At 43.1% G+C, this 26170-nt stretch overlaps 1 protein-coding gene across 1 annotated transcript; it reads right to left on the reverse strand.

Annotated features, from left to right (window-relative positions):
* Positions 1-972: 972 nt before the first annotated feature.
* On the reverse strand, positions 973-26170 carry st8sia1 (ST8 alpha-N-acetyl-neuraminide alpha-2,8-sialyltransferase 1; the record flags this gene model as incomplete). Its single annotated transcript, XM_084049583.1, has 5 exons — positions 25787-26170; positions 22132-22276; positions 6029-6138; positions 3191-3283; positions 973-1453 (listed from the first exon to the last, which is right to left on the reverse strand). The coding sequence occupies exons 1-5, from the start codon at positions 25966-25968 to the stop codon at positions 973-975; spliced, it is 1011 nt and encodes a 336-aa protein (XP_083905709.1). The 5' UTR covers positions 25969-26170.

Genomic DNA, 26170 nt, shown 5'->3' on the forward strand with positions numbered 1-26170 from the left:
CTCAACAGTATTTGGCAACAATTCATGCCAATCGAGTTTACAAAAAAAAAAAGAAAAAGGAATCCTTTCACACACACGACGACAGGCACCATTCTTTTGAATGTCTTTCTCTGACTCCCAATGCTATTTATTCCTCGTTTTATTTCAGTACTATTCAAGCCTAAAACCAGGATACCGTTCGCTGTTCTTCTTTGTGTTTGTCTTTTTGTTCTCTCAGTGCATTATTCTTTTTTTTAATTATTAATACGACTGTTCTTCTCCTCCAGGCCTCTCCACTCCCCCCATCCCCGCTGAACAAAGACACAGAGGGCGTTCCCAGTCTAGCAGCTGAGCCAGCAGTCAATCAGATACGCCCCCCCCCCCCCCCGCCCACCCCATTTCACTCTTATTAGCCTCACACACACACACACACACACGCACGCACGCACGCACGCACGGTGGGTGGGCCAGAGATATGGTGGGTGGGTGGGTGGGTTCTCCAGGGGAATATGTAGATTGTTTTGTGTTATTGTGTGTGTGTACGACGTCCCCCCTACAGTGAACTACCAGCAGGGGATGCTGTGGTGTGTACAGTGACAGAGTGGTGACTGTAGGCGTGTCTCAGGGGAAAATGTGCGCATGTGCACATGGTCACAGCACCAACACTACCTCCCTTCACCAACCCCCCCCCCCCCCCCTTTGACCCAACCCAAACAAATCCTCTTCGTTCTAAATCCAGTGGTTCTCAAACTCCTCTTAAATTTCAAGGAATCCCCCATAACTCTGAGAGCGTACAAATGGAACCATATGGACCCGTAAGGGTCCATTTGGTTCCATTTGTACGCTCTCAGAGTTACAGACCCGTAAGGGTCCATTTGGAACCCCCCCCTCAAGGAACCCTGAGGGGTCCCTGGACCCCAACTTTGAGAACCCACCGTTCTAATCTCATCTCAACATTCTTCTTCTTCTTCTTCTTCCTCTATAACCGGCCTCTTAGCTCCGCCCCTCTTGCGGCGAGCACCGCCCCACGCGCATGCGCAGCGTGCCGCTCTTGTGCAGCTGCCAGAGCTGCACGAACTCCTCGGGCATGGCGTGGAACCACTTGTACGGCAGGATGTTGTCGTAGTAGTGGTGGCTGACCGGCTGGCCGTCGGGCCCCACGGCGAACGGCCAGAAGCCGTAGACCGACACCTCCTCGCAGAGGCCCAGCGCCAGGCTCACCAGGAAGAGGCCCGTGGAGAGGCGGCGCGCGTGCACGCCGCGCCCCTTCCAGAACTTGCCCACGGCGCGCAGGAAGTCGGGGTTGGCGAAGAGCATGGTGAGGTTGGAGGAGGCGTCGGCCAGCGCGTAGTAGGCCCGCAGCGACGGGTCGGTGCCGGGCTTCATGGAGAACGCCGGCATGTAGACGTGGCCCGCGCCGTAGGCCCGCATGCCGTCCACGAAGGACTTCCTGGACCACAGGAGGTTCTGGAACCTGCAGGGAGGGAGGGAGGGAGGGAGAGAGAGAGAGAGAGAGAGAGCGAGAGCGAGAGCGAGAGCGAGAGAGAGCAGCAAGATGTGTGAGCTGTTGTGACAAGGAGGAGGATGTCTAATGGAATACAACCACCTTAAAGGGATAGTTCACCCAAATGAAAATATTTTTTCCTATATTGTTTTGTTTGTGTTGTATTCCTAAGCCAATAATTTGATGACCAGCAGACCGGCAGGCAGCGGTTTCGGTAGGAGAGACAAAGGAGACTGTGTGTGTCTCCTACCGGAACCGCTGCCGGTCAATTTTTGGCTTAGGAATGCGACAAAAATTAGTAGTTTTTTGTAGTTTTATGGTTTCAAGGATTGAAATAAGGATGTAGAGTTGGTCTGGGTCTGCTGACCAGCTGACTAATCAGTATTCTGGTCTGGTCTCGCTGTACGTTCTGCTTCTAGAAATAGGAATTAGTTTCCGTTGCGCAACAGTTGAAACAGTACAAAGACGGGTCAGTGTTATTTATATATGCACACACACAAAGACATGTACGTTGTACGCTAGCAAGCATAAATGTATTTGCTCGCACGCACGGACACGGCGCACGCACACTCACTTACACACACACACACACACACACACACACACACACACACACAACTGCACAGAGACAACCGCATATGATTCGCAGGAAATGATTTGAGTTCTCTGCATGCCAGATAAAACACTTTGCTGGACAGCAGCCAACATCTGGACAACTTGCAAGACACTCGATGCGTCAGACATTCAGCAGGAACAGAGAGAGACAGTAAATAATATGAACAAAGCATGAGCCCTAAGTATCTGTGTAATTTTTAGATTTCTTTGGCTATTCCAAAAAATAGCAGATCTACAAGCTCGTAGCCGCGCTATGAGCTTGTAGATCTGCTATTTTTGAATAGCCCAAATAAATCTAAAAAATCACACCCTGTGTGAAGGAAGCGGTGCCTTTGGAGCGGGGCTTAACTCATTTCAGTTCGTCCCTATTGGTGGTCTGAGTCCACTTACCAAATTTGTACTTGGTAGCATGCTGCAAACTGGAATGATGGCTGTTTAAAGTCCAGCCAATGGGCAGACAGAAGGGGGCGGGGCTTAAGTAATTACAGTTCGTCCCTATTGGTGGTTTTAGTCCATGTACAAAATTTGTACTCCGTAGCATGCTGCGAACTTGAGTTATGGCTGTTTAAAGGCCAGCCAATGGGAAGACAGAGGGGGCGGGGCTTGAGCAATTCATGCTCGTCCCGTATTGGTGGTCCAAGTCCACATACCAAATTTGGACTTGGTGGCATGCTGCAAACTGGAGTTATAGCTGTTTAAAATCCCGTGCTCATCCCGTGCTCATACGGGTGGACGTCCCTGGGGGTCCCTGGACCCCTCTTTGATAACCGGTGGCACGTGTGGCCAATGAGAGGAGAGATGGCATAGGCAATCTCCAAGTCCGTGTGTGTGTGTGTGTTTGTATGTGTTGCTTCTTTGCCGTGCTCATCCCGGGCTCATACGGACACACAGACGGACACACAGACGGACACACAGACACACAGACACACAGACACCGAGTCAAAGCCACGTGTAGAGCGGTTGGCACCGCTAAAAATGACACGGATGCGTTCCCGGCCTTAATGAGTTTAAGGAGAGCCACTACTTTGCAAAAGGCAAGGAGAAATTAAGAGATATGAGGGTCCATTTCAGTGTGATTTCAGTACCATATACCTTTTCTCTATGATGCTGGGGTTGGCTGTGACCAGATGGGTTCTGGTTCCTACGTCCTCAACGTAGTCTTTAGAAAGCGGAGGAAGATTACATCTAGATGAGAGGAGACAAAGGGAACAAACACACACAACGTTAAGGAGTAATCCCACACACACTGTCCTTCCCTTACATAACAATTCATCAACCACTTAGAAACTCTATATTATCGTCTCTGTCGGGTGGAAAAACCTCATATGTCCAAAACTGATCAGCGCGACGCCATTGAGAGCTTGTAGACGATTGCAACTCATTGTAACTCTTTATTGTCTCCGCCAGGCCGAAAGGAATGGCGAGAGAGTATGTTTTGCACCCTGTCCGTCTGTCCGTGTGTCCTTCTGTCTGTGGACAGCTAATCTCCGGCACTGTTGGCTTGATCGCAGCGAAACTGTGCACATATACACTCCCTAGAAGCCAATTCAGAACCTCTGCCTGAACTTTTCACATGGGCCTGTTATAGTGCCACCATGAGGCCACTTTTTACAAAACATTTTTTTTACAGTACTCCCACAGATTTTGTCCAAACATCACGGACATCGGTACACAGTATCTCTACAGTCATTAAACCAAATGGTTCTTTCAGATTTTTCATATTCCATCCTGATTGGCTAAGAATGGCTTCTGTTTGTAGTTTGTAGGAGTGCTCCGTTTTGAACACAATGCCTCAAATCATGAACACAGCATGCAATTTCCGTGACATTTTGCACACACATTCCCACTATGGAAGAAATGCCATTTTCAAATCAGCCTCATGGTGGCGCTATAACAGGCTGATTTGTGTTTTTACCTATAACTGCATCTGTGTAAAACTTTGTATGTGCACTCCCTAGAGGCCAAGGAAAAACCTTTGCCCTGCATTTCATATCTGCTTTTTATAGCACCACCAGGAGGCCGACCTATTTTTTGATATTACTCCTTCAGATTGTATCCAAATTTCACGCAAATCGGTACACATGATCCCTATAGTCATGTGATCATGACAAATCTGTTTGATTTTTCATATACCATCCTGATTGGCTAAGATTGACATCTAAAGTTTGCAGGAGTGGCCCGTTTCAAACAAAATGCTGCAAATCATGAACGCAGCGTCCGATTGCGGTGAAACTTTGCACGCACATTCGCACTACATTGAGGAACAAATGCCACCCTTTCAACATTGCCCTATTATAGCGCCACCAGGAGGTGAACAACGTTTTTTCTATTACTCCTACAGATGTTGTCTAAACATCACGCACATCAGTACATATTATCTCTTTAGCCAAGTCATCAAGACGGATCCATCCGATTTTTCACATTCCAGCCTGATTGGCAAATACCGAACATTGCTGGCCCACACTAACCTACCTGACCTGGCTTTTTCTAGATATAGTTTAATTTTCCTCCATATTAATTACTGTAATATTGTTTGGGCTGCATATCCATCATATCTAACTACAATACTGATCATTCAAAAGAGATTTTTGAGAATGATTTCACAGTCCAATAGACATGAGCCATCTGACCTCTCTTTATTAAATATTCATTCTTGCCTATAGATAAGGTACATGTTTTTCAATCCTGTTTATTTCTGTTCAAATAAAATAAATTCCCTGTTTTTTTCATATTTTTTTCGTGTTACTTCTGACATTCACTCCTACCCCACAAGGCAAAGAGATGATTTTAATTTACCCTTTTTGTCGTACCTCTAAACATCAATATTTCATCAAATTTAGAGGCCCTCAGTTATGGAGCTCTCTAGATACATCAGGCATCACTATCCTTCCCAACATTTAAGAAACATCTAAAACAATATATAATTTCTTCCTCACTGTAGTCCATATATTTACCGGTAGTAATCTTCACACATTTTTGTCTTTTACTTCTTTTGTGCAGTTTTTGTGTTTTTATTTATTTATTGGACCACTCCCGCTTCCATTGTAAACTTGCATTATTTTGTAATGTTCTTATTGAACTTTTAATCCTTGTTATTTAATGACCTCTTCCATGAAGGGAAGGATTCCAAATAAGCCTGCCGTCTTATTCCTTTCCTCGCACAGCAACTTGTTTTCTTTGATATGTATTGTTTACATTTTTGTATAATAATGTGCTAAATAAACAAAACAAAACTAAACTAGATCGTCTATTTTCGCTGAGCAACATGCTTCTATGATAGCAGACATGCTGGCTTCTTTATGGAATCCACATGACTGAAATCAGTCATGACTGACAACTTTAATCCATGAACACAGCTGTGATTCGGTCATAGCTGTGTTGATATACAGCAGGGGTGGGAAACTTTGATAATGGAGAGGGCCACTATATTTCCACACTCACTCCAGGGGGCCACACATCTTTAGCCTGACATGGCCAGACTAATAACACTGCGTAGATATTAGTCTGGAATCTCTGTGTGGAACCTACATTTCCGAGGGGCAAATTAAAAAAATGCCTCTGGTGATAAATCCACCCCATATTTGCATACTGGGCCCTGATTGGTCCCTCACAACTTCGGAGGGAGAGAAATACTATCTCTATTGAGAGGGGCCAGACCTAATCTGCCAAGGGCAATTCCCATGACTAATGTATATTTCTATACATTTGAGACTGTATTACTCATCTCTATCATCCTGGCTCTAGGCTAGAACATTTAATGACACCAGCCCTCTTCTGGTGGTTGTTCTCTCAGCCCCAGCAGGGGAGTAGGACACACACACACACACACACACACACACACACACACACACACACACACACACACACACACACACACACACACACACACACACACACACACACACACACACACAGTTCCTTGTGCCTTACCGCATGATGAAGTCAGCCTGGTCGATGTCTCGTCCACAGCCGCTGTGTCTCAGGACGCCACCGTTGCCCACCACAGCACACCTCTTCAGGGGGGTCGGCAGAGGGTTGTCCTGGCGAGAGAGGAGGAGACCCGGCCACTTAATGTCAAGTTTATTCACACACTATACAGCACAGTGGTGGTGGGGGGGTTCCAGGGGGTCCCCAGCTAAATCATTTTAAACACTTTATCCAATTATACGTTGGTCGTTGCCAGGCTAAAGATGTGTGGCCCCCTGGAGTGAGTGTGGAAATATAGTGGCCCTCTCCATCATCAAAGTTGCCCAGCCCTGCTGTATGTTGTACCAGATCTGAACATGGTTCATGTGTGACCAGACATACATATAGATAAAAATACACATGCACATTGCCACAAACGCATAACAGATTGAAAAAATATAGAATACACACTTCACTCACTCACACACACACACACACACACACACGCGCACGCGCACGCGCACGCGCACGCGCACGCGCACGCGCACGCACACGCACACGCACACACACACACACACACACACACACACACACACACACACACACACACACACACACAAAAGAGACCCTCCACACTACGTATTTGTTTAAACAAAATTACAGACCACAAATGTTACATTTATTTAGATAGCATGTTGTTTAGACTTTAGAGTCTAGACAGATGCTAGGTTCAATGTTTACCTATCTTAGTAACTCTTACACAGTTGAACCCTAGCACTGAAAATATCAGATCTACAAGCATGAGCTTAGTTGACAAAGTAGAGGATTCAAGTTGTTAACTGTTTTCTTTGCACTCCACTTACCATTTACCCTGTCGTTTCGTTTGTTGACCATAGGGCTGATGTCATTTACTCTGAGCTTGCACTTTTTATTTGTAGGTCTGGATAAGAGCGACTGCTAAATGCCTGAATAGTAAAGTACTAGATGGTAGCCTATAATAGTGTTATGTTGAGCACACAGTGCAGTGCAAGAACATTCTTTTAATATCCTGTCTCAGTGCTGTGTGCTGACAGACGAGCCTGGAACCACAGGGACAGTGGAAGGACAGACACAGCATGCGGAGGTCAAAGAGATAATAATGCATTAATTGTGGATTATGTTCTCTCTCTGGAACCTTATCTTACTATGGCTACACTTTTAACCACTTAAAGAGATAGTTTACCCCCAAAATGTTTTTTTTCCCCATTGATTACTCACCCTAATCGAGACTTGAATTCATGGATATTTTTTTGTTTTTGTCGCATTACTTAGCCGGCAGCGGAACCGAAAGGAGACACAAAGAGTCTCTTTTGTATCTCCTACCGAAACCGCTGCCTACCGGTCCGCTGGTCATCAAATTCTTGGCTTAGGAATGTGTCAAAAACTAAAAAATAGCCATGAATTCAAGTCTCCATGGCACTATGCACCTTTTATTTTAATGCATGCGATGTAATTTTGTCCAACTTGTATGGTAGAGTATGTTAATACAATGCAATTTATACAATTGGCGTGGTTGTATTTTGTCTCCCTGCTCTTTTATTGAGACTTTGAGATTGATTGAGATTTAAATCTGGGGTAAAAGAGGAAAGTGCAGCTTTAGAAGATGTCATTAAGTGTAAATTATGTTTTTTTTTTATCTGTGGTCATAATTGACATACAATTAATTAACAATATGATGCCAAAACGTAAGAAATGCATCCATTCATTGTGATGCATAGATCTTACGGTGGCGATTCAGCTGCATCATTTTGGAATGTTATAATAGTTTATAATGGATTGTTTTTGGCTGAAGCAAGAGACTGGCTTTCAGGGCAATTGTTTGGCTAAAATACAACTTCATGAAATATGGCACTTCTCATCATTACATCTAGTCAAATTTGTTGATTAATTGAAGTGAATCTTTTTTTTAAGGTACAGTATCATATTGGATAAATCATATACAACATAATCTAATCAGATTGAATCAAATCAAATCAAATCATGGTGAATGAAGTGAATCATTTCCGTTGTGAAGTCAGCGATTTTTACTTCTATTCTTTCTTGCACATCACATGCTTTGTCTCTTCTGTGGTTTCAGGGAATAACACCCCCCCAAACATCCAAGTCAATTCCCGCACGCACACACTTATCATGTCTGTATTGATGTATTGAAAAAGATCAATGGTCCACAGCTGTGTGTGGAGGTCTGTCCATGGTCACGCACACACACGCACACGCACACACACACACACACACACACACACACACACACACACACACACACACACACACACACACACACACACACACACACACACACACAAGATTCAAGATTCAAGATTCCCCTCAACTATCAAGTCATACAATAGTGTTTAGTTGTGCACATGATACATCATTTGATATTATCAACAGATGATCTGAGTGAGTCAGAGACGCAGATGAATAGAAACTGATGGAAACAATTGTGCTCATTATTCCCCTTGAAGCGTAATCACTTGAGAAGGCGCGTGCACACGCACACACGCACATACACACAAACACACACACACCCCACATAGATTTCTGAAATAGGAGCAGTCATACCCACACTCACACAGAAGGACAAAGCAGTGTTGCCATGTCTGCTTATTATAAGCGACTTTGGGCTTCTTTTTCTGTATAGTTGCTTGTAAATATTGATGGTTGCGGGTTGCAGATCTTTTTTGGGCTTGTGTAGTTGCTTATTTGGGCTTGCTTCCAAATTGTTTTTATTATAATTTAAACTAGTGGTTTTCAAATATTTTCATGTCATGGACCCCCAAATTAATATATATTTGTCCCTAACCCCCATCTGAAAATGTTTTGTGCCAGGGAGCCCTGTACCAGATTTGTGTCTTTGCTTCTGGGGGGGTCCCTTTGAACTGAAGCTCAAATCGTGACACGTTGTGAGCTTGTAGATCGGCTATTTTCAAATAGCTGTTGTATACAGTATACAGATTTAAAGTGCTCATGTGGCCTAGTTGCTTCTTTTGGGATTGTTTTCCTAGACCTGCTTGCTTATTTCTCTCACAACATCTGGCAACACTGGGACAAAGCAGAGGCGTGTGTGTGTGTGTGTGTGTGTGTGTGTGTGTGTGTGTGTGTGTGTGTGTGTGTGTGTGTGTGTGTGTGTGTGTGTGTGTGTGTGTGTGTGTGTGTGCGCGCGCGTGCGTGCGTGTGTGTACTTGAACATGTGTGGAGGGTGGTGACATCATGAGGCTGAGTCACACACACACACACACACACACACACACACACACACACACACACACACACACACACACACACACACACACACACACACACACACACACACACACACACACACACACACACACACACACACACAAACACACACACACAATGTATCCAAGTAACACAGCACATCAAACGGGGAACCAGCAACACTGATTGGATGTAAAACACAGTCACACTGTAACAACCATTAAGACTTGAGGCCACAGAGCCCCATTTGATGCCATTTTCTATCATTGGGACCACAGTCAAATCCTAACTCAGAGAGTGTAACATTTGGTTCCATTTGGCTTATAATGAGCCCCCTGGGGTAGGCCATTTCTGTCTACTCACTGTGTCTCACTGTGTTTTAATGTTATGTTTTATTGATGCGTCAACAATGGCTTCTATTTCAGCAGACTAACTTTACAGGATGAGAAAGGCTGTAGTTTATTTAAGCTTGGAATCCCAATCGATGATGTCACCTTCGAAGATAAGGTTGAAAATGGCTGCAGTGCTCCTTGAGCATATACACTTCATCGTCTATGATGAATAGCTAAGCTCATAGTAAAATAAATGGTTTTGAAAAAGTAGACTTTTTTATTTTTGGATGATTTTTGCCTATAATGACATGCCCAAAATATGGACACCAGGTTTAAAGTGGACTTAACTAATCCAGTGTTTTTTCCCCAAAGGCCCTCCGTGCCAATGACGTGTTTGACGTGTTTTGTTTTATAAAAGACTTTCAACTCACAAAGATCCGGAAACAACGTCATCCGAAGTTTTCCGCCTCCGTCTACTTCCTGTTTAGGTTTTACATGGAAACGGCTGTATCTTGAGTGGCCTTTTTTTGCCCTGGTTTTCGCGAGACATTTTATTTTCAATGTGCTGCTCGAAGAGAAGGGAACGTCGTGGTTGTTCTCTGGGCAAAGCACAGGGACACCGGGCGTGTTTACACACGGTCAGACAAGTGATCATAACAGATATACATTTTCTGTGACCAGTTATGGTCACAGAAAATAAAGGTATGAAGGTAAAATAAAGGTATGAAGAAACGAAAATCTCTGGCACTGGGCAAACACAGCCAGAAATAAGTCTGGCACTGAATGAGTTAATGTGATCCTATCGTCTTTGTTGTTTGTTTGTTTTTTTTAGAATCAGAATCAGAATCAGAATCTTTATTGTCACATCACATTACAGGTAAAGTGGGTGAAATTCTTAATTGTGCAGGCTCAGTTGCAGTTTAAAAGATAGATAGTCATCTCATAAAGAGAGAGGAGAGGCATAAAGTGCATAAATGACTAATCTACGTAACAATACAATAATGTGACTATGTGCATAAACCTAAAAAGTCATGAAGTGCTTCTAAAGTGTCCCTTTAAGCACATTTCACAGTTCATGTCTGTGCAGTGTCACCAAACGTAGTTTTTGTTCAGCAGCCTGATTACTGCTGGGTAAAAACTGTTCAAGAGTCTGGTGGTACTGCACGCCAGGCTCCTATACCGTTTGCCCGGCCGTGGATGCGGCAGCGGTTTGAACAGATTGTGGCTGGGATGGTAAATGTCCTTGATGATGTTCTCAGTCTTAGCCACACAACGTTTTTCGTGTAATCCTTTATTACAGAATATTTATTTGATTCAGCTAGCATATATCATAGCTTTTACCTTCTCAATTCACACTGTGCTCATTAAAACATGTGAAAATAAAGCTGGAATAATCAGCAGCATCAGGGGAATCTAACGTACTGTACAGTACAGTGAACAATCAGACTAAACCAGCACATTAACGAGCACATCCCTAATTGGCACATTTCTTGGCAGCTGCTGCTTGTTCTTCTGTTGCCGGCGGCCTGAAACGGCCAGTGCTTTGATTTAGCGAGCCTGACTATTCCTACCCAGCCTGCAATCATTGTGGCCAGATTTTGTGAGAGAAATAAGCGACCAGGTCTATGAAAACAAGCCCCAAAAGAAGCAACTGTCTATTATAGGCCACAAGAGCACTTTAAACCAGTATACGTTGGCTATTTGAAAATAGCGCGATCTACTAGCTCACAACACGCCGCGGTGCGTCGCGTTGTGAGCTTGTAGATCTGCTATTTTCAAAAGAATCTTGGAAAGCAAATTGACAAATGTGGAATATTTTACACCAATCTGGTACAGATATCTTATATTTTAACAACACAATATCACACAATATTTTCAGTCCGCAGACAAATACATATTAATGTGGGGATCCTTGACATGAAAGACAAGCCCAAAGTCGCTTATAATAATAAGCAGACATGGCAACACTGCCTGCAATCACAGCACTGCTACGGAGGAAGAGAATGTGTGTGTGTGTGTGTGTGTGTGTGTGTGTGTGTGTGTGTGTGTGTGTGTGTGTGTGTGTGTGTGTGTGTGTGTGTGTGTGTGTGTGTGTGTGTGTGTGTGTGTGTGTGTGTGTGTGTGTGTGTGTGTGTGTGTGTGTGTGTGTGTGTGTGTGTGTGGGTGTCTGTGTGCCCATATAATCCTGCCATGGCTTATTTTTGGTACTCAGTGGTTACACTTCCTCGGCAAGCTCTCCATTATTGTGTGCAATTGTGTGTGTGTGTGTGTGTGTGTGTGTGTGTGTGTGTGTGTGTGTGTGTGTGTGTGTGTGTGTGTGTGTGTGTGTGTGTGTGTGTGTGTGTGTGTGTGTGTGTGTGTGTGTGTGTGTGCGTGCGCGCGTGCGCGCGCCAGGAGAGAGCTAGAGAGAACAACAGAAGCACAGAGAGAGGATAAATACTAGTTGAGATGTTCACACAACCACTACATTTGAAAAACTGTTATTATCATTCAAACCAGGCTTTGGGCTGATGTATTACGGTATTATTACAGTATAACAGGGTATAAATATATCCTCGAGCTGTGGTTTTCTATAGTAGCTATATAGCATCATACGTTTTTCAGAAAACTCTTAGGATTTAGAACATTGGTTTAGAACAGTGGTTCTCAAAAAATAGCAGACATACAAGTTCACAGAGCTTGTACATCTGCTATTTTTGGTCATTTTTGTCTTCTCTTCTGGGGGTCCCTGGCACAAACCATTTTGAGAAGGAGCGGGTCCGCGGCCATATATCAATGTGGGGGTCCTTGACACAAAATGGTTTGAGAACTACTGATTTAGAAGGCATTTGTAGAATCTGCCTCGGGTCTAAATGGGTTAATGCAACATTTTCAAAAGTAGTGGAAATAGCAGATCTACAAGCCCAAAACGCGTCACGAAGTGACACGTTTTGAGCTTGCAGATCGGCTATTTCGTGAAAGTTATAAAATGATATTTCTCATATCTGCCCTGTGCATCTTTTGTTCAAGAAGGCTAAAAAAAAGTAATTGTAATTTGTATTCGTAATGTTCAACGACAACAACATTAAATCGTTAATCGCAATTATTTGAGTGACAAAAAAATTGTCAACTAAAACATCCTAACAGTGTCACGGTCCGCTCCTCGGGCCACGCACTCTGACTTTATTATTAAGACCTTCCTGCCCTTACAAGGTCTTGGACTTATTAGGCCTTTGTTCTGTTCTGTATGTAGTCTTTTTTGTTATTCTGTTACTCTGTTGTTGTTGTTGCCCTGCTGATGTTCTGTACCTTATTTTGTAGTATTGTTTCCTGTTGTGGCTAGTTACTGTTACCTGTCTTGTCTCACCTCCCTGTTGATTAGTCATGTTCTCCTCCTGTGTCCTCTTAGTCCCTCAGCCTATCCCAGTGTTGATTGTCTGTTGAGTTCACCTGTGTCTTATTATTCCCCTGTCTATTTAAGCCCTGTGTTTGCAACCTGTCCGTGCTTGTTCTTTGTATCCCATGTTGCGTGTAGTTATAGAGCTTGAGTTCTGTTCCTTGTTTGTTTTCCAGTCTTTAGTTAATAAATACTTTGAATTGTTCACTTCAGCCTCCGTCTCTCTCCTGCACTTGGGTCCTACACTCCGTCCTGATTCAAACCGTGACAAACAGCCCTATCCAGCCTTCATCAGTGTTAGCTGGTTACGTTTCCAACACAGAGTACTTCCTGCTCAGATAGAGACACACGCGGACTACACATTTCACTCCCACTATTGAGACAGTGCACCCACGCAAGGTCCGTTAGAACGATGTACTGCAGCTGTCAATGTATTCTCTATGAGATTCATTTGAGAGTTAGCCTCCTTTGAAAATGATCCTACATGAACTGGAGACGATATAGAGTTGAATAAAAATATGTTTCCAAATGTATAGAGTGTCGTTATCAACATATCATCTTGTTTTCTCAATAGCTTACGTGTTTCACATTGAATTTGTCACTTGAATGGGTTACCCATAATGTTAACACAGCAGAGGGGAGACGGCAGACTGACAAGTACTGTAGTCGCATTTCAGTGACATCACTGTCTCTACGAGCGCCGACCTTGAAGAGGAGAATTCTCACCCCAATCCCGACTGACTTTGTTCATGTCTATATTTTGAACATAATAGGCTTATTATGTTCTACCTACCGCGGGGCTCCGACCGTACATGAAAAATTAAAACGTGTAGGTTTACCGTTGTTATATCAACTTGCCTGAATGTAAGTTGGGGAAATAACCCAACTAAATGGAAGAGTGACATATACCGACATTTTCAACTACTTGAATTCTCCAGGTTAGTATTAACATACAAATAGTCTTGCAAGATGCTGATTGGATAATTGTCCAAAATAAATAGCCTATAAAAATTATACATAAGATCTGGGTATTGAAAACCTTAAGGGATGCGTCAGTGACGTATTTCAGATGCTAGAACTTTTGACACACTGATGGAGTATATTATAGTATATTGTGGGTTGTATATTGAGATGGCAGGTATGTCACATTAAAAAGGACAAATCAAACAAATACGACACTTTATTAGAAAAAAAATGCTACAGCCTCAGTAGTCAACCAATGAAATTACGGTATTTTACGATGCCTCTCATAGAGAATGCATTGACAGCTGCAGTACATCGTCCTAACGGACCTCGCGTGGGTGCACTGTCTCAATAGTGGGCGTAACTTTTGTAGTCCCGGTGTGTCTCTATAAGCATCACCTCCCATCCCCCCACACACACATACATGAAGACGCCAGCTCTCAGAGCACCAGTTCATCACGCTTTTAAATTAAGGTCAAATTTTCACATCATATTTAATCCATTAGGACCGGGAAAGCATAGACTGTGGCATTTTTATAGATTTCTTTGGCTATTCAAAAATAGCAGATATACAAGCTCATAGTGCGGCACCTACTGAATGAGCTTGTAGATCTGCTATTTCTTGTAAAAATAGTGAAAGATTTGTGCAAATCTTTGAATAGATATATATGTTTTAAATCAAACATTTTTTACTTCGATCTGTGCTTCTGGGGGTCCCTGGAACAACATATTTTGAGATGGGGGTCGGCGGCCAAATACATATAATTTTGGGGGTCCTTGACATGGACAAGTTTGAGCACCACTGATATGACACAAATTTTCACTATTTAAAAAAAAAATGCAGATCTACAAGCTCGTAGCACGGTTGTATATCTGCTATTTTTGATTAGCCAAATAAATCTAAAATTACACAGATGCGTTCTTCAAGGGAATCAGAATGGCTGCTTGTTATCAAGTGCACTGTTACAACTATTTATAATCTAATCTATAAGGGGGTCCATTTGGTTCCATTTGTACACTCTCAGAGTTACAGACCTGTAAGGGTTCATTTGGAACCCCCTCAAGGAACCCAGAGGGTCCCTGTACCGCACTTTGAGAACCACTACAATAATATGTATGCACTACTGTATGTTTGATTGAATTTGTGTTTATCAAAATAATAAATGAAATATGTATGAAATGTATATTGGCATCGTTAAAGGGAACCGCATGAGGAATAGGACCGTTGAGAGGGAATTGTTAAGGAACCGAAATTGTTTAAAAATCCTAAAGGATTCCGAGTAACCCTATAGTGCAAACACAAAACACCCTAATTTGCACACATGCACAGGCCTAATCTATGTTCACACACACACACACACACACACACACACACACACACACACACACACACACACACACACACACACACACACACACACACACACACACACACACACACACACACACACACACACACACACACACACACACACACACTATGTTCTCACACACACACACACACACACACACACACACAGACACACGTACGTCACTCTCTCATGCACACACGTCACTCTCTCTTTTCTCACACACGCACACACACGGGGGGGGGGGGGGAGGCAACAGTGAGGAACACAACACGTGCAAGTTGGTCCTTGATCTCCATCCAACCTCCGCTGAAGGCCCCGGAGGTTCAGTGGTTTTCACATGCATTCTTCCATCATTTTAAGAATGCATTTACTGTGTCATTTTAGATTTTTAGCTATAATAACCATTATACAAGCTCGTAGCGTGGCACCGAGTATATTAAAAGATAGGCACACATTTTCACGGTTTTTCAAAAATAGCAGATCTACAAGCTCATGCTATGAGCTTGTAGATCTGCTATTTTGTAACCCTTTTTCACCCGGTGCCAATTATCTAAGTGATCCTGGGCTCTACACTCCCCCCGCCAGCCTAGGGAGCCCAGGGTCGAGCTCATGCCTCCTTCAATGCATGAGAGACAACTGCCCTTCTTGTCACCTGACAGGGGGGAGTTTCCCCGGTAGGACGTGGCGGTGGCGCGTGGTAGGAACACATTATTCCAACTATTTATTTAGTTCCCCTCCCAGGGGGAGGCAGTAGAGACCAGGATTGTATTTGTGGATATGTATTATTGTGTTAGTTGTTGAATTGAATACAAAGGACCACAATGGAAGTCCCCAGGACTTTTAGCCTTAATGTCTGACTGTACCACGTGCTGTTTACATTTCTGACTAATGATAATGAAGTATTCAATCAATCAATGAAGAATGTGGAATATTTGCAAAACATTTTAACAACGCATATCTTGATCTCTGAAGTGGGGTCTGCGGACTGTACATTAATATGGGAGGTCATAGACGTGAAAAAAGAGATTGAGAAACCACTGGCTTTGAAGATGAAGACACACCACAGACTGTGATGATCATGATGTGATTTCAGCCCAACGCAGAGGAGTCTTTATGATTCATCAGAGCCACTGTAACCACAGTTAAATCAGCCAGGAAATTCAATCGCTGCCATAAAAAGGGGCCTCTAATACACTGTGGGTTCAAGCAAAGACATGGAGAACTGCCTTTATGTTCCTCTGGTCGCCCAGTGAAGGAATGCAAAGAATGACCCAAATGATTTATTAGGTTAACCCATTAAGACCTGAGACTGATTAAAAAAATGTTGGTTATCTTATCTGAAAGACTTATGTTGCTCTATATCAGTGGTGCTCAAATGTCAGGGACCCTCACAATGACATGTATTTGGCCACGGACCCCCCATCTCAAAATATTTTGTTCCAGGGACCCCCAGAAACAAAGATTTGAGTTAAAAATGCCCGGTTGACCAGGGGGAATCTGGTCAGCCCAACAGGGAATAGCAAATCTACAAGTTGTAGATCTGCTATATCTGCAATTTTTTTTACATGTATAAAAATTATTATGTCAATAACTTTTGTATATTTCAGTTATTTGTCATATCTGCCCTTTGCAACTTTGATAACAACGCCTAAAAGGCTTCATATGTTCCAATGTTCAATGCCAAACACACAATTAAATCGTTAATCGCAATTATTTGAGTGACAATTAATCGTCAACTTAAATGTGTAAACACTTTTGAGATTTTCATTGGATACAAGAACATGTATCCAATAAAGGTTGAGAATACACCACTGAAAAGTAAGCTTGTTTCAAAGTGGAAAAAAAGTTAATTTCACTAAGTGAAAAAACGAACGTGTTCCAGAGGCCATCAGCAGCATTGCGCTGACACACACTCGCGCAAACACACACACACACACACACACACACACACACACACACACACACACACACACACACACACACACACACACACACACACACACGCACACACACACGAGTCTGCAGCTCTCTGCTGGAACTGTTGCCCCCCGGGCCGCAACCCAACTCCAGATAAGTGGCTGAAGAAGGATGGATGGATGGAGTTCTGCATGAGTGTTGGCTTATATTTGATTTCAAATGGTTTATTAATGGAAGTGTGGCTACCATAACAGACAAAAAGCTTCATATTTTAATCTCTCTTCTTATAGCCTACAATAAGCCTAATAAAGGTAATGCGTTGCTTCTTCTTAACACGCTGCCTGCCAAAAAATCATGTTTTTAGCGATTACCATAGAACCGGAAATGGTTCTATCGAAAAAATATGGTCATCCAAAAAGAAAGTAACCCCGTCCACTCCAATGTTATGAGATTTAGAAAAACACATCTAGCTATCGGATTTCTTCTCCCAGACTGTGTTTTTGGTGAAAACAAGCCATATCAATCTGTTGATAACAACGATAGAACGGAGAAAATAGCGCACAGAAAAGATGGCTGCCGTTCGTGTTTTGTCGGCTGCATTCAGGCTGCACTCGGTGCCATTCGGGCTCACTCGAACTCGAGTTGGCCACCTGATTGGCCAACTTTCGCTGTCAATCACAGAACGATGAGCGACGACGCTGATAGGCTGGGCTTTTTGGTAATGCACTAGAAACGCCCATACAAGCCTTCAGGCCAGACTCCTTCCTGAAATCAAATGGAAATGAGATTTTCCGGAGGGAGGGTTTACCAGGCTAGCATTAAGTGGCATTTTTGCTCAATTAGGACTGTGACCTAAAATGAGTTTGACACACCTGCTTTATTTTAGAAGTCGATCTACAAGCCAAAAACGCACCCTGTGCATCTTTTGTTTTTACGAAGCCTAAAAGCCAAAACAGAAATGTATTTTTTATTCATAACGTTCCAATGTTCAACGACAAAATTAAAACGTCTATCGCACACACACACACACACACACACACACACACACACACACACACACACACACACACACACACACACACACACACACACACACACCATAATGTTATACTTGTAGATCTGCAATTATTTTTGTTTACGTGTGCAACTCTTTGAACATATATATTTTACACACACACACACACACACACACACACACACACACACACACACACACACACACACACACACACACACCCACCCACACCCACACACACACACACACGTAGCCTTTTTTTTTGTTATCAATTGTTTTTAAGGATGTATCTGCTCTCCCTCTCCCTCTCTCTCTGCCCCCTCACCCACTCACAGACACACATACCCTCCTCCACCTCCATTATCATCCATAAAGCAGGATGTCTAATCTCTTAGCCCCCCTGAAAAAACAGTGTCACGTTACACCACCGCCGCTGCTGCTGCTGCTGCTGACGAGGAGAAAATCATTCACAACCATCTGGTCTTACTTTCAATCTGTCCGTCTGTGTGACTGCGAGAGATGTAGGCTATGTGGGGGGAGGGGGCACTCTCTCTGTGGAGGGAGGGGGGGGACAGTAGCTTGTGTAGAAAAGCAATTTGAGGGGAAGATAAGTGGACGTTACTGAGCGGTGGGTGGGTGGGGGGGGGGTTGTGAATCTCGTTCAAATGGCTTATACCGTAACCATGGCAACATTCAATAAAAAAAGGTGCCATCTAGCATTATACGTCGCTGTCGGGGAGCAAAAACCTCTTATCTCCATATTGTTTTTCGTAAATTAACGCCCTCCTTCATCATACTACAGCGTCGCACAAAAGCAGCAGATCTACAAGCTCGAAACGCGGCTCGAAACGCGGCGCGAAGCGACGCGTTTCGAGCTTGTAGATCTGCTGCTTTTGATGCTTTTGAATTTGAATCCTGAAAAGTAACAATTTTGGACATATGAGCTTTCCACCCGACAGATGCGATTAGCAAAGAACTACAGCTTAGGATGTCAATATGCCCCGTGGATGTGCACTGCTATATATGTTATATACAACTCTATTCTTAAAACCGGCACAAAACCCTGTTACCGATATATTTATAGTGCTACTCCTGTAATTACACTACACCACGCCTCCTCATATGTAGTCTTGTTGTGTATACACTCCATCCCAGATTAGATCTCCACCTATGCCGATACGTCAGCGGTGAACATTGCAATTCAATGTACGGGCTAAACCCTGGGTGGAAAACAATTTGGGAGGTTTAACCCGTTAAAACCGGGAACGACGTCTGTGTAACCATTATTTTATGGGGGCCCGTGTCCAAATACATATGGTTTTGAGTGGCCCTTGACATGAAAAAAGTTTGAGAACACTGATGATAGCAACATACGTTTTTTCAAAAAACTGGTCGAAAAGACATTTGTAGAATTCTCAGAGGCTAAGATCTGAGTTACAAATATTCGCTTTAAAAAATGTATATTCAAAGATCTGCAAAAATGTTTCCAAAAATAGCAGATCTACAAGCTCATAGCGTGGCACTCAGTGCTGATTGAAAGAATTTTCTCAGGTGGATATGCGTTCATATATATCGTCTGGAAACCTCACTTGTCCAAAACTGTGACTTTTCAGGGTTCAAATTCAAAAGCATCAAAAGTAGCAGATCTACAAGCTCGAAACGCGTCGCTTCGCGCCGCGTTTCGAGCTTGTAGATCTGCTACTTTTGATGCTTTTGTGTGACACTGTAGTATGATCAAGTAGGGCGTTACCCCATTAAGACCTGGAACTGTGTCATTTTTAGATTTGAGCTAAAAAGCATTATTTTACACTTTGGGCTATTCAAAAATAGCAGATATACAAGCTCATAGTGCGGCACCGAGTGCCGCGCTACGAGCTTGTAGATCTGCTATTTTTGAAATTTCGTGGAAATGTGTGCAAATCTTTGAATATATATATTTTTAAAGCGAACATTTTTAACTCAAATCTTTGCTTCTGGGGGGTCCCTGGAACAACATATTTTGATGGGGGTCCGCGGCCAAATACATATAATTTTGGGGGTCCTTGACATGAAAAAGATTGAGCACCACTGATATAGAAAGATACGTTTTTCAGAAAACTGTTGGGATTTAGGAGACATGTAGAATCAGCTTCAGGTCTCAATGGGTTAATTTATCAAAAAACTTTAAAAGGTTGGAATATGTAGATACGAGGTTTCTGCCCGACGATACGCATATGAACCGGCACGAAACCCTTCATGGGAGGAGAATGTCCATCACATGCACTAAATCAATCGCATAGACTAATACACTAGTGAGAGAGAGAGAGAGAGAGAGAGAGAGAGAGAGAGAGAGAGAGAGAGAGAGAGAGAGAGAGAGAGAGAGAGAGAGAGAGAGAGAGAGAGAGAGAGAGAGAGGATATTAAAGAAAATATATTATTCATACATTGATGTGATCAACAGTCATAGAGATAGTTAATGGCTCATTTCGAGGTGAAAGTGTTACAGTCCCTCTGGCACTGCAAATACTCTAATGCACACACACACACACACATACACACACACACACACACACACACACACACACACACACACACACACACACACACACACACACACACACACACACACACACACACACACACACTCACAGATAGGCGTCAGTTATTGCCGTTCTGTCATTTTCACTCCCTAATGCATCACTATAGGACCACAACAACTGAAAGGCGCACATTGGAGCTTCAAATGCTACTCGAATAGCCACATTGGCTCATATTGGCTTATATTGGCTTAGGGTTAGGTATATTTTTGCGGGGTTAGGGTTAGGTTTAGGCATAGTTTTGTCAACATGCAACGTTGCCATGGCGTGCCGACGTGTAAAAACTTGACGTTTCACAGGGCTACTGACAGAGCTGAAAAATGTGACACCGTGGGAGTGAGAATGGGTTGCCCACACACACACACGCACACACACACGCACACCCACACCCACACCCACACCCACACCCACAGATAGGCGTCAGTTATTGCCGTTCTGTCATTTTCACTCCCTAATGCATCACTATAGGACCACAACAATTGAAAGGCGGGCATTGGAGCTTCAAATGCTACTCGAATAGCCATATTGGCTCATATTGGCTTATATTGGCTTAGGGTTAGGTATATTTTTGTGGGGTTAGGGTTAGGTTTAGGCATAGTTTTGTCAACATGCAACGTTGCCATGGCGTGCCGACGTGTAAAAACTTGACGTTTCACAGGGCTACTGACAGAGCTGAAAAATGTGACACCGTGTGAGTGAGAATGGGTTGCCCACACACACACACACACACGCACACACACGCACACACGCACACACACCCACACCCACACACACACACATTTTAACCATGTATTTACGTCCACACAAAGGAGATGCATACAAGGACACAAATAAAATTGAAGGTGCAGTAAGATTACATCACAAAATCATGGTATATGTCTTTCATGATAAAATAAGCATGTCACTCAGTACTCTATGGGTATAAGTAACAGCGTCTCCGCCATATGTGGCGGCTGCCAATTATAGCAGAGACAGCACAATACTTTGCCAGCCTTTTTGCCTCCTTTTTGGGGCATCCCAAAACAACCAGTATGTGGGTACATGTCTTATATAGGCTATAACCCAGCTCTGAGATGCATGGTATGTAGGAGTGGTTGGTATTTAATGACCGTGGTCATAAAAGCTTCCTCTAGGCTAGGGTCAAAGGTGCATGCTATCTCTAATACACACACACGCACGCACGCACGCACGCACGCACGCACGCACACACACACACACACACACACACACACACACACACACACACACACACACACACACACACACACACACACACACACACACACACACACACACACACACACACACACACACAAACAGTGTTGTTAAGACTCACCTGCACAAAGAGAGAGTAGGTTTCATTATTGACGGTGTGTGAGTGGTAGAACTCTCCGTCGTACCAGAGGACTTTACCGAGGGGAGAGTTCTCCTTGGTCACCGCAAACATCTTCTGCGGGTCGCAGCATTCTGTCAGCAACTTCCTGTGGAGACAGGAAATGGGACATAACAGTATTACCGACGAGGGTTCCTGAACTTTTCAGGCCGCGACCCCCAAAAATAATCATCTTTGAACTGGGGACCCCCCACCCTGACAAACACTTGGAATTGTAGGCATTACATTTAGTTTGACAAGGTTCCACAGATAAATATTGTGAAAATAGCCGATCAACGCCTCGCACCTCAGGGTTGTGAGCATGTAGATCGAATATATTCACAATGTTTGCCTCTTTCTTACGTAATATTTGACAATTTGGCCAATTTGGTATTAAAAAGGTCTTACAAGTCATTAGTCACTTTAGAAATGTGCAGATACCCTGTATACACTTATACTGTATGTTGGTTTGTTTACTGTTGAGTGAGATAAGAAAACAATGTTGCACATTAAGCTAATCATCTGGGGACCCCCAAAATCATGTGGGGACCCCCCTGGGGGTCCTGACCCCCAGTTTGGGAACCACTGGCCTATAACACAGGTCTGTGGTAAGACTAACAGAAAATAACTCTATAGGGATGTTTAATGATGGCTTAACACCCCCTAAACTGCAATTGTCTGGAAGCTACAGGAGCGGTCTGTATCTTTCAAACTTAAAGAGTATCTTGTTTTTTTAATTGTTCTGTTTCGCTTTAACCTTCTCAAATAACACAGTAGATTTACAGGCCTGGGAGACGGGGTGTGTCCTAGAGGTGGGAAAAAAATCGATTGACTAACTGATTGACTCAATTTTTTTAATCGATTTTATAGTTCAGAATCGTTTGGCTGAAATAAATGTCAGAAAGACTGACGTAATCTGGCTGCATTGAAGTGTATGATGCAACTTTTCATGGTTTATATTGTTAAATCTTTTTAAATGTTCTGGTGTAAAAACAAAAGCAAAGTAACTGGGGGAACAATCGCAATAAATCGTAGTATTGAATCATAATAATCGTTGAATCGCAATACACTTAAGAATCGCAATATAAATCAAATCGGCACCCTACAGTAGGTATCGTGAGCGTATCAAATAGGGAGATACTGTAAGTGAATCGTCCCACCCCTACTGTGTCTGTCCTTTGAATATCTCAAGATCAGTTCATCCAATAATCGACATCCTTGGGATGGCGTATTGCTGAGGACCCACGGTGGTGCACGGTCGAGTGTTAAGTTGATCGGATGAGCAGTTTTCCCAGAACCAGCCTGCTCTTGAAGGAACCATGCTGATCTCGCAAACTGCTCAACCGATTGACTTCACACTTGGCAGGTGTATTGCAGAGGACACAAGGAAGAGTGGTTCTGCAGAACTGGCCCGTTCCAAACCCGCCATGTATTCTGAACGGCGACCATGCACTGGACTAGCTTCACACTTGTCTTCTATCTATGAATTCCAGTAATATCGGTATGTCTGTACTCTGCCCTTTGTCTATCTCAAGAACCGATCATCCAATGAAGTTCAAGCTTGTCGGGTGTACTGCTGAGGACCTATAGGAGCATGTGAATAACAGCGCAACATTCCCCCTTGAACAGGCTGTGTAAAAGGGGCTACCTAGTGTGATGTTTTGTACACAAGGCGGACCCTTGTGATCTCTCCGTCCGTCCTCCACGTTCTGCTTTCAGAGATCGATGCAACAAACCTCTTCATCTACGCTGCAGCTTTATGTATTTTTTCGTGAATCAACGCCCTACTTCAGACTATAGCGGCACACAAAAAGCATCAAAAGTAGCAGATCCGCAAGCTCCGCGAGATTGTAGATCTGCTACTTTTGATGCATTTAAATTTGAATCCTGTGAAAAGTAACAGTTTTGGACATATTTTGGTTTCCAACCGACAGACACGATATATAAGTAGGCATCTACGTGGGCACAGCAACTTTGCTTGCATTTGAAGAGTGGTACAAATATGCATGTCTATTGGCTACCAGCAGTGGTGTAAAGTAACTAAGTACATTTGCTCAAGTACTGTACTTAAGTACAATTTGAGGTATTTTTTACTTTACTGGAGTATTTTCAATTTTCAATACTTTTACTTCTACTCCACAACATCTCAGAGGCAAATATTGCACTTTTGCTCCACTACAATTACTTGAAAACTTAAGTTACTACCGGTAGTTACTTTGCAGATATAAATGATTATATAATAAAACATGTATTAACCACTTTAGCCCTATTTTATACCTATAGGCTATTTGAAAATAGCTGATCTACAAGGTCACAACGCGTCGCATCGCGACGCGTTGTGAGCTTGTAGATCTGCTATTTCCAAACATTTTGTACTTTTACTTTTGGTACTTTAAGTATATTTAGATGCCAATACTTTGGTACTTTTACTCAAGTAACATTTTGAACACTGGCCTTTTACTTGTAACAGCGTAGACCAGGGGTCTTCAACGTTTTCAGGCCAAGGACCCCCTAGCTGAGAGAGAGATGAAGCAGGTACCCCCTCTATATTGTATAAAATTGTGTTTCAGATTTAGTTTTTTTGGTTTACTTGGTCTGCACTTTTTTTCCCTCTACACCAAAAATAGCCGATCTACAAGCTTGTAGATCTGCTATTTTTGGCTAAAGTTCTCCTCAGAAAAGGAATGCTTGTGTTCAAGTGGTTAAGGTAAAAAAAAAAAAACATCATATCACACAAAGTTTTGGCGGACCCCCTGTAGTAACTCTGAGGACCCCTAGGGGTCCCGGACCCCCTCTTGAAGACCCCTGGCGTAGACGCTGCCTAAGATGCTGACGCTTGTGTTTCACACTATGGTTTCACAGCATCACTCCCCTCTCCTCTGATTCCGGAAAGCCGGAAAGCTGGCATGCTGTAGAAGCACACGGGGGTCGGCATTTTGCCGGCTTTGTTCTTTTCTGCGTAAAACAGCAAAGCCAACACAACAATGACAGATCTTTACGGCAATATTGCAGCGCCCCTGTATAAAATGGGCTACTGTAACTGTAACAAACATGATCTGAAGACGGTTATAGTGTGTCACCATCAACCAAGGCATGTGTGTATTATTAACCCTTTTCTTTTGGAAGAAATACTCAGGTAGGCTATTTTAATTTATAAAAGTAGCAATAGCGCAATGTAGAAATACTGTTACAAGTAAAAGGCCTGTGTTGAAAATCTTACTTGAGTAAAAGTACAGCAGTATTGGCATAAAGATATGCTTAAAGTACCAAAAGTAAAATGATTAAAATGTTTGAAAATAGCAGATCTTCAAGCTCACAATGAGCATGTAGATCTGCTGTTTCAATTAGCCTAGGTATAAAATAGGGCTAAAGTGGTTAATGTATGTTTTATAATATAATAATTTGCAAATCTGCAAAGTAACTCAAGTTTCCAAATAATTGTAGTGGAGTAAAAGTACAATATTTGCTTCTGAGGTGTAGTGGAGTAGACTCAGTAAAAATACTGAAAACGCTCCAGTAAAGTTAAAGAATATCTAAATAATGTTCCTAGGTACAGTACTTGAGTAAATGTACCTAGTTACTTCACACCACAGTGTTTTTGTTCTATCCACCCACCCACCTGTACAGATCGATGCCAGTCTGGTTCCTGTGCCACAGCGGCCCCTGCCTCAGCACCTCGTCCAGGATCTCCTCATCGCTGGGGACCCTGTATCCTCCGGGGAACACGTAGAACCAGCAGAGCACCAGCACGCACAGCAAAGCCCACACCGACAGCTTGTTCCTGCAGCATCGCACCAACATGGTTCTCTGATGATCGGCGTGCGTGTGCGTGTGCGTGCGTGTGTGTCTCCAAAAAAACAACAACAAAAAAAACACACCACTCACAACAAGCTCATTCTAACTGATGATGATCGGCTTCTGTTCTTCTGTCTGCTGCGCGTCTATTCATAATAATCGGCATCCTTTCTCATCCCAGACAGTTCGGTTGGGTTGGTCCCCCAGC

This window comes from Gymnoscopelus microlampas, assembly GCF_963454915.1.
Source record: "Gymnoscopelus microlampas genome assembly, chromosome: 23".
NCBI lineage: Eukaryota > Metazoa > Chordata > Actinopteri > Myctophiformes > Myctophidae > Gymnoscopelus > Gymnoscopelus microlampas.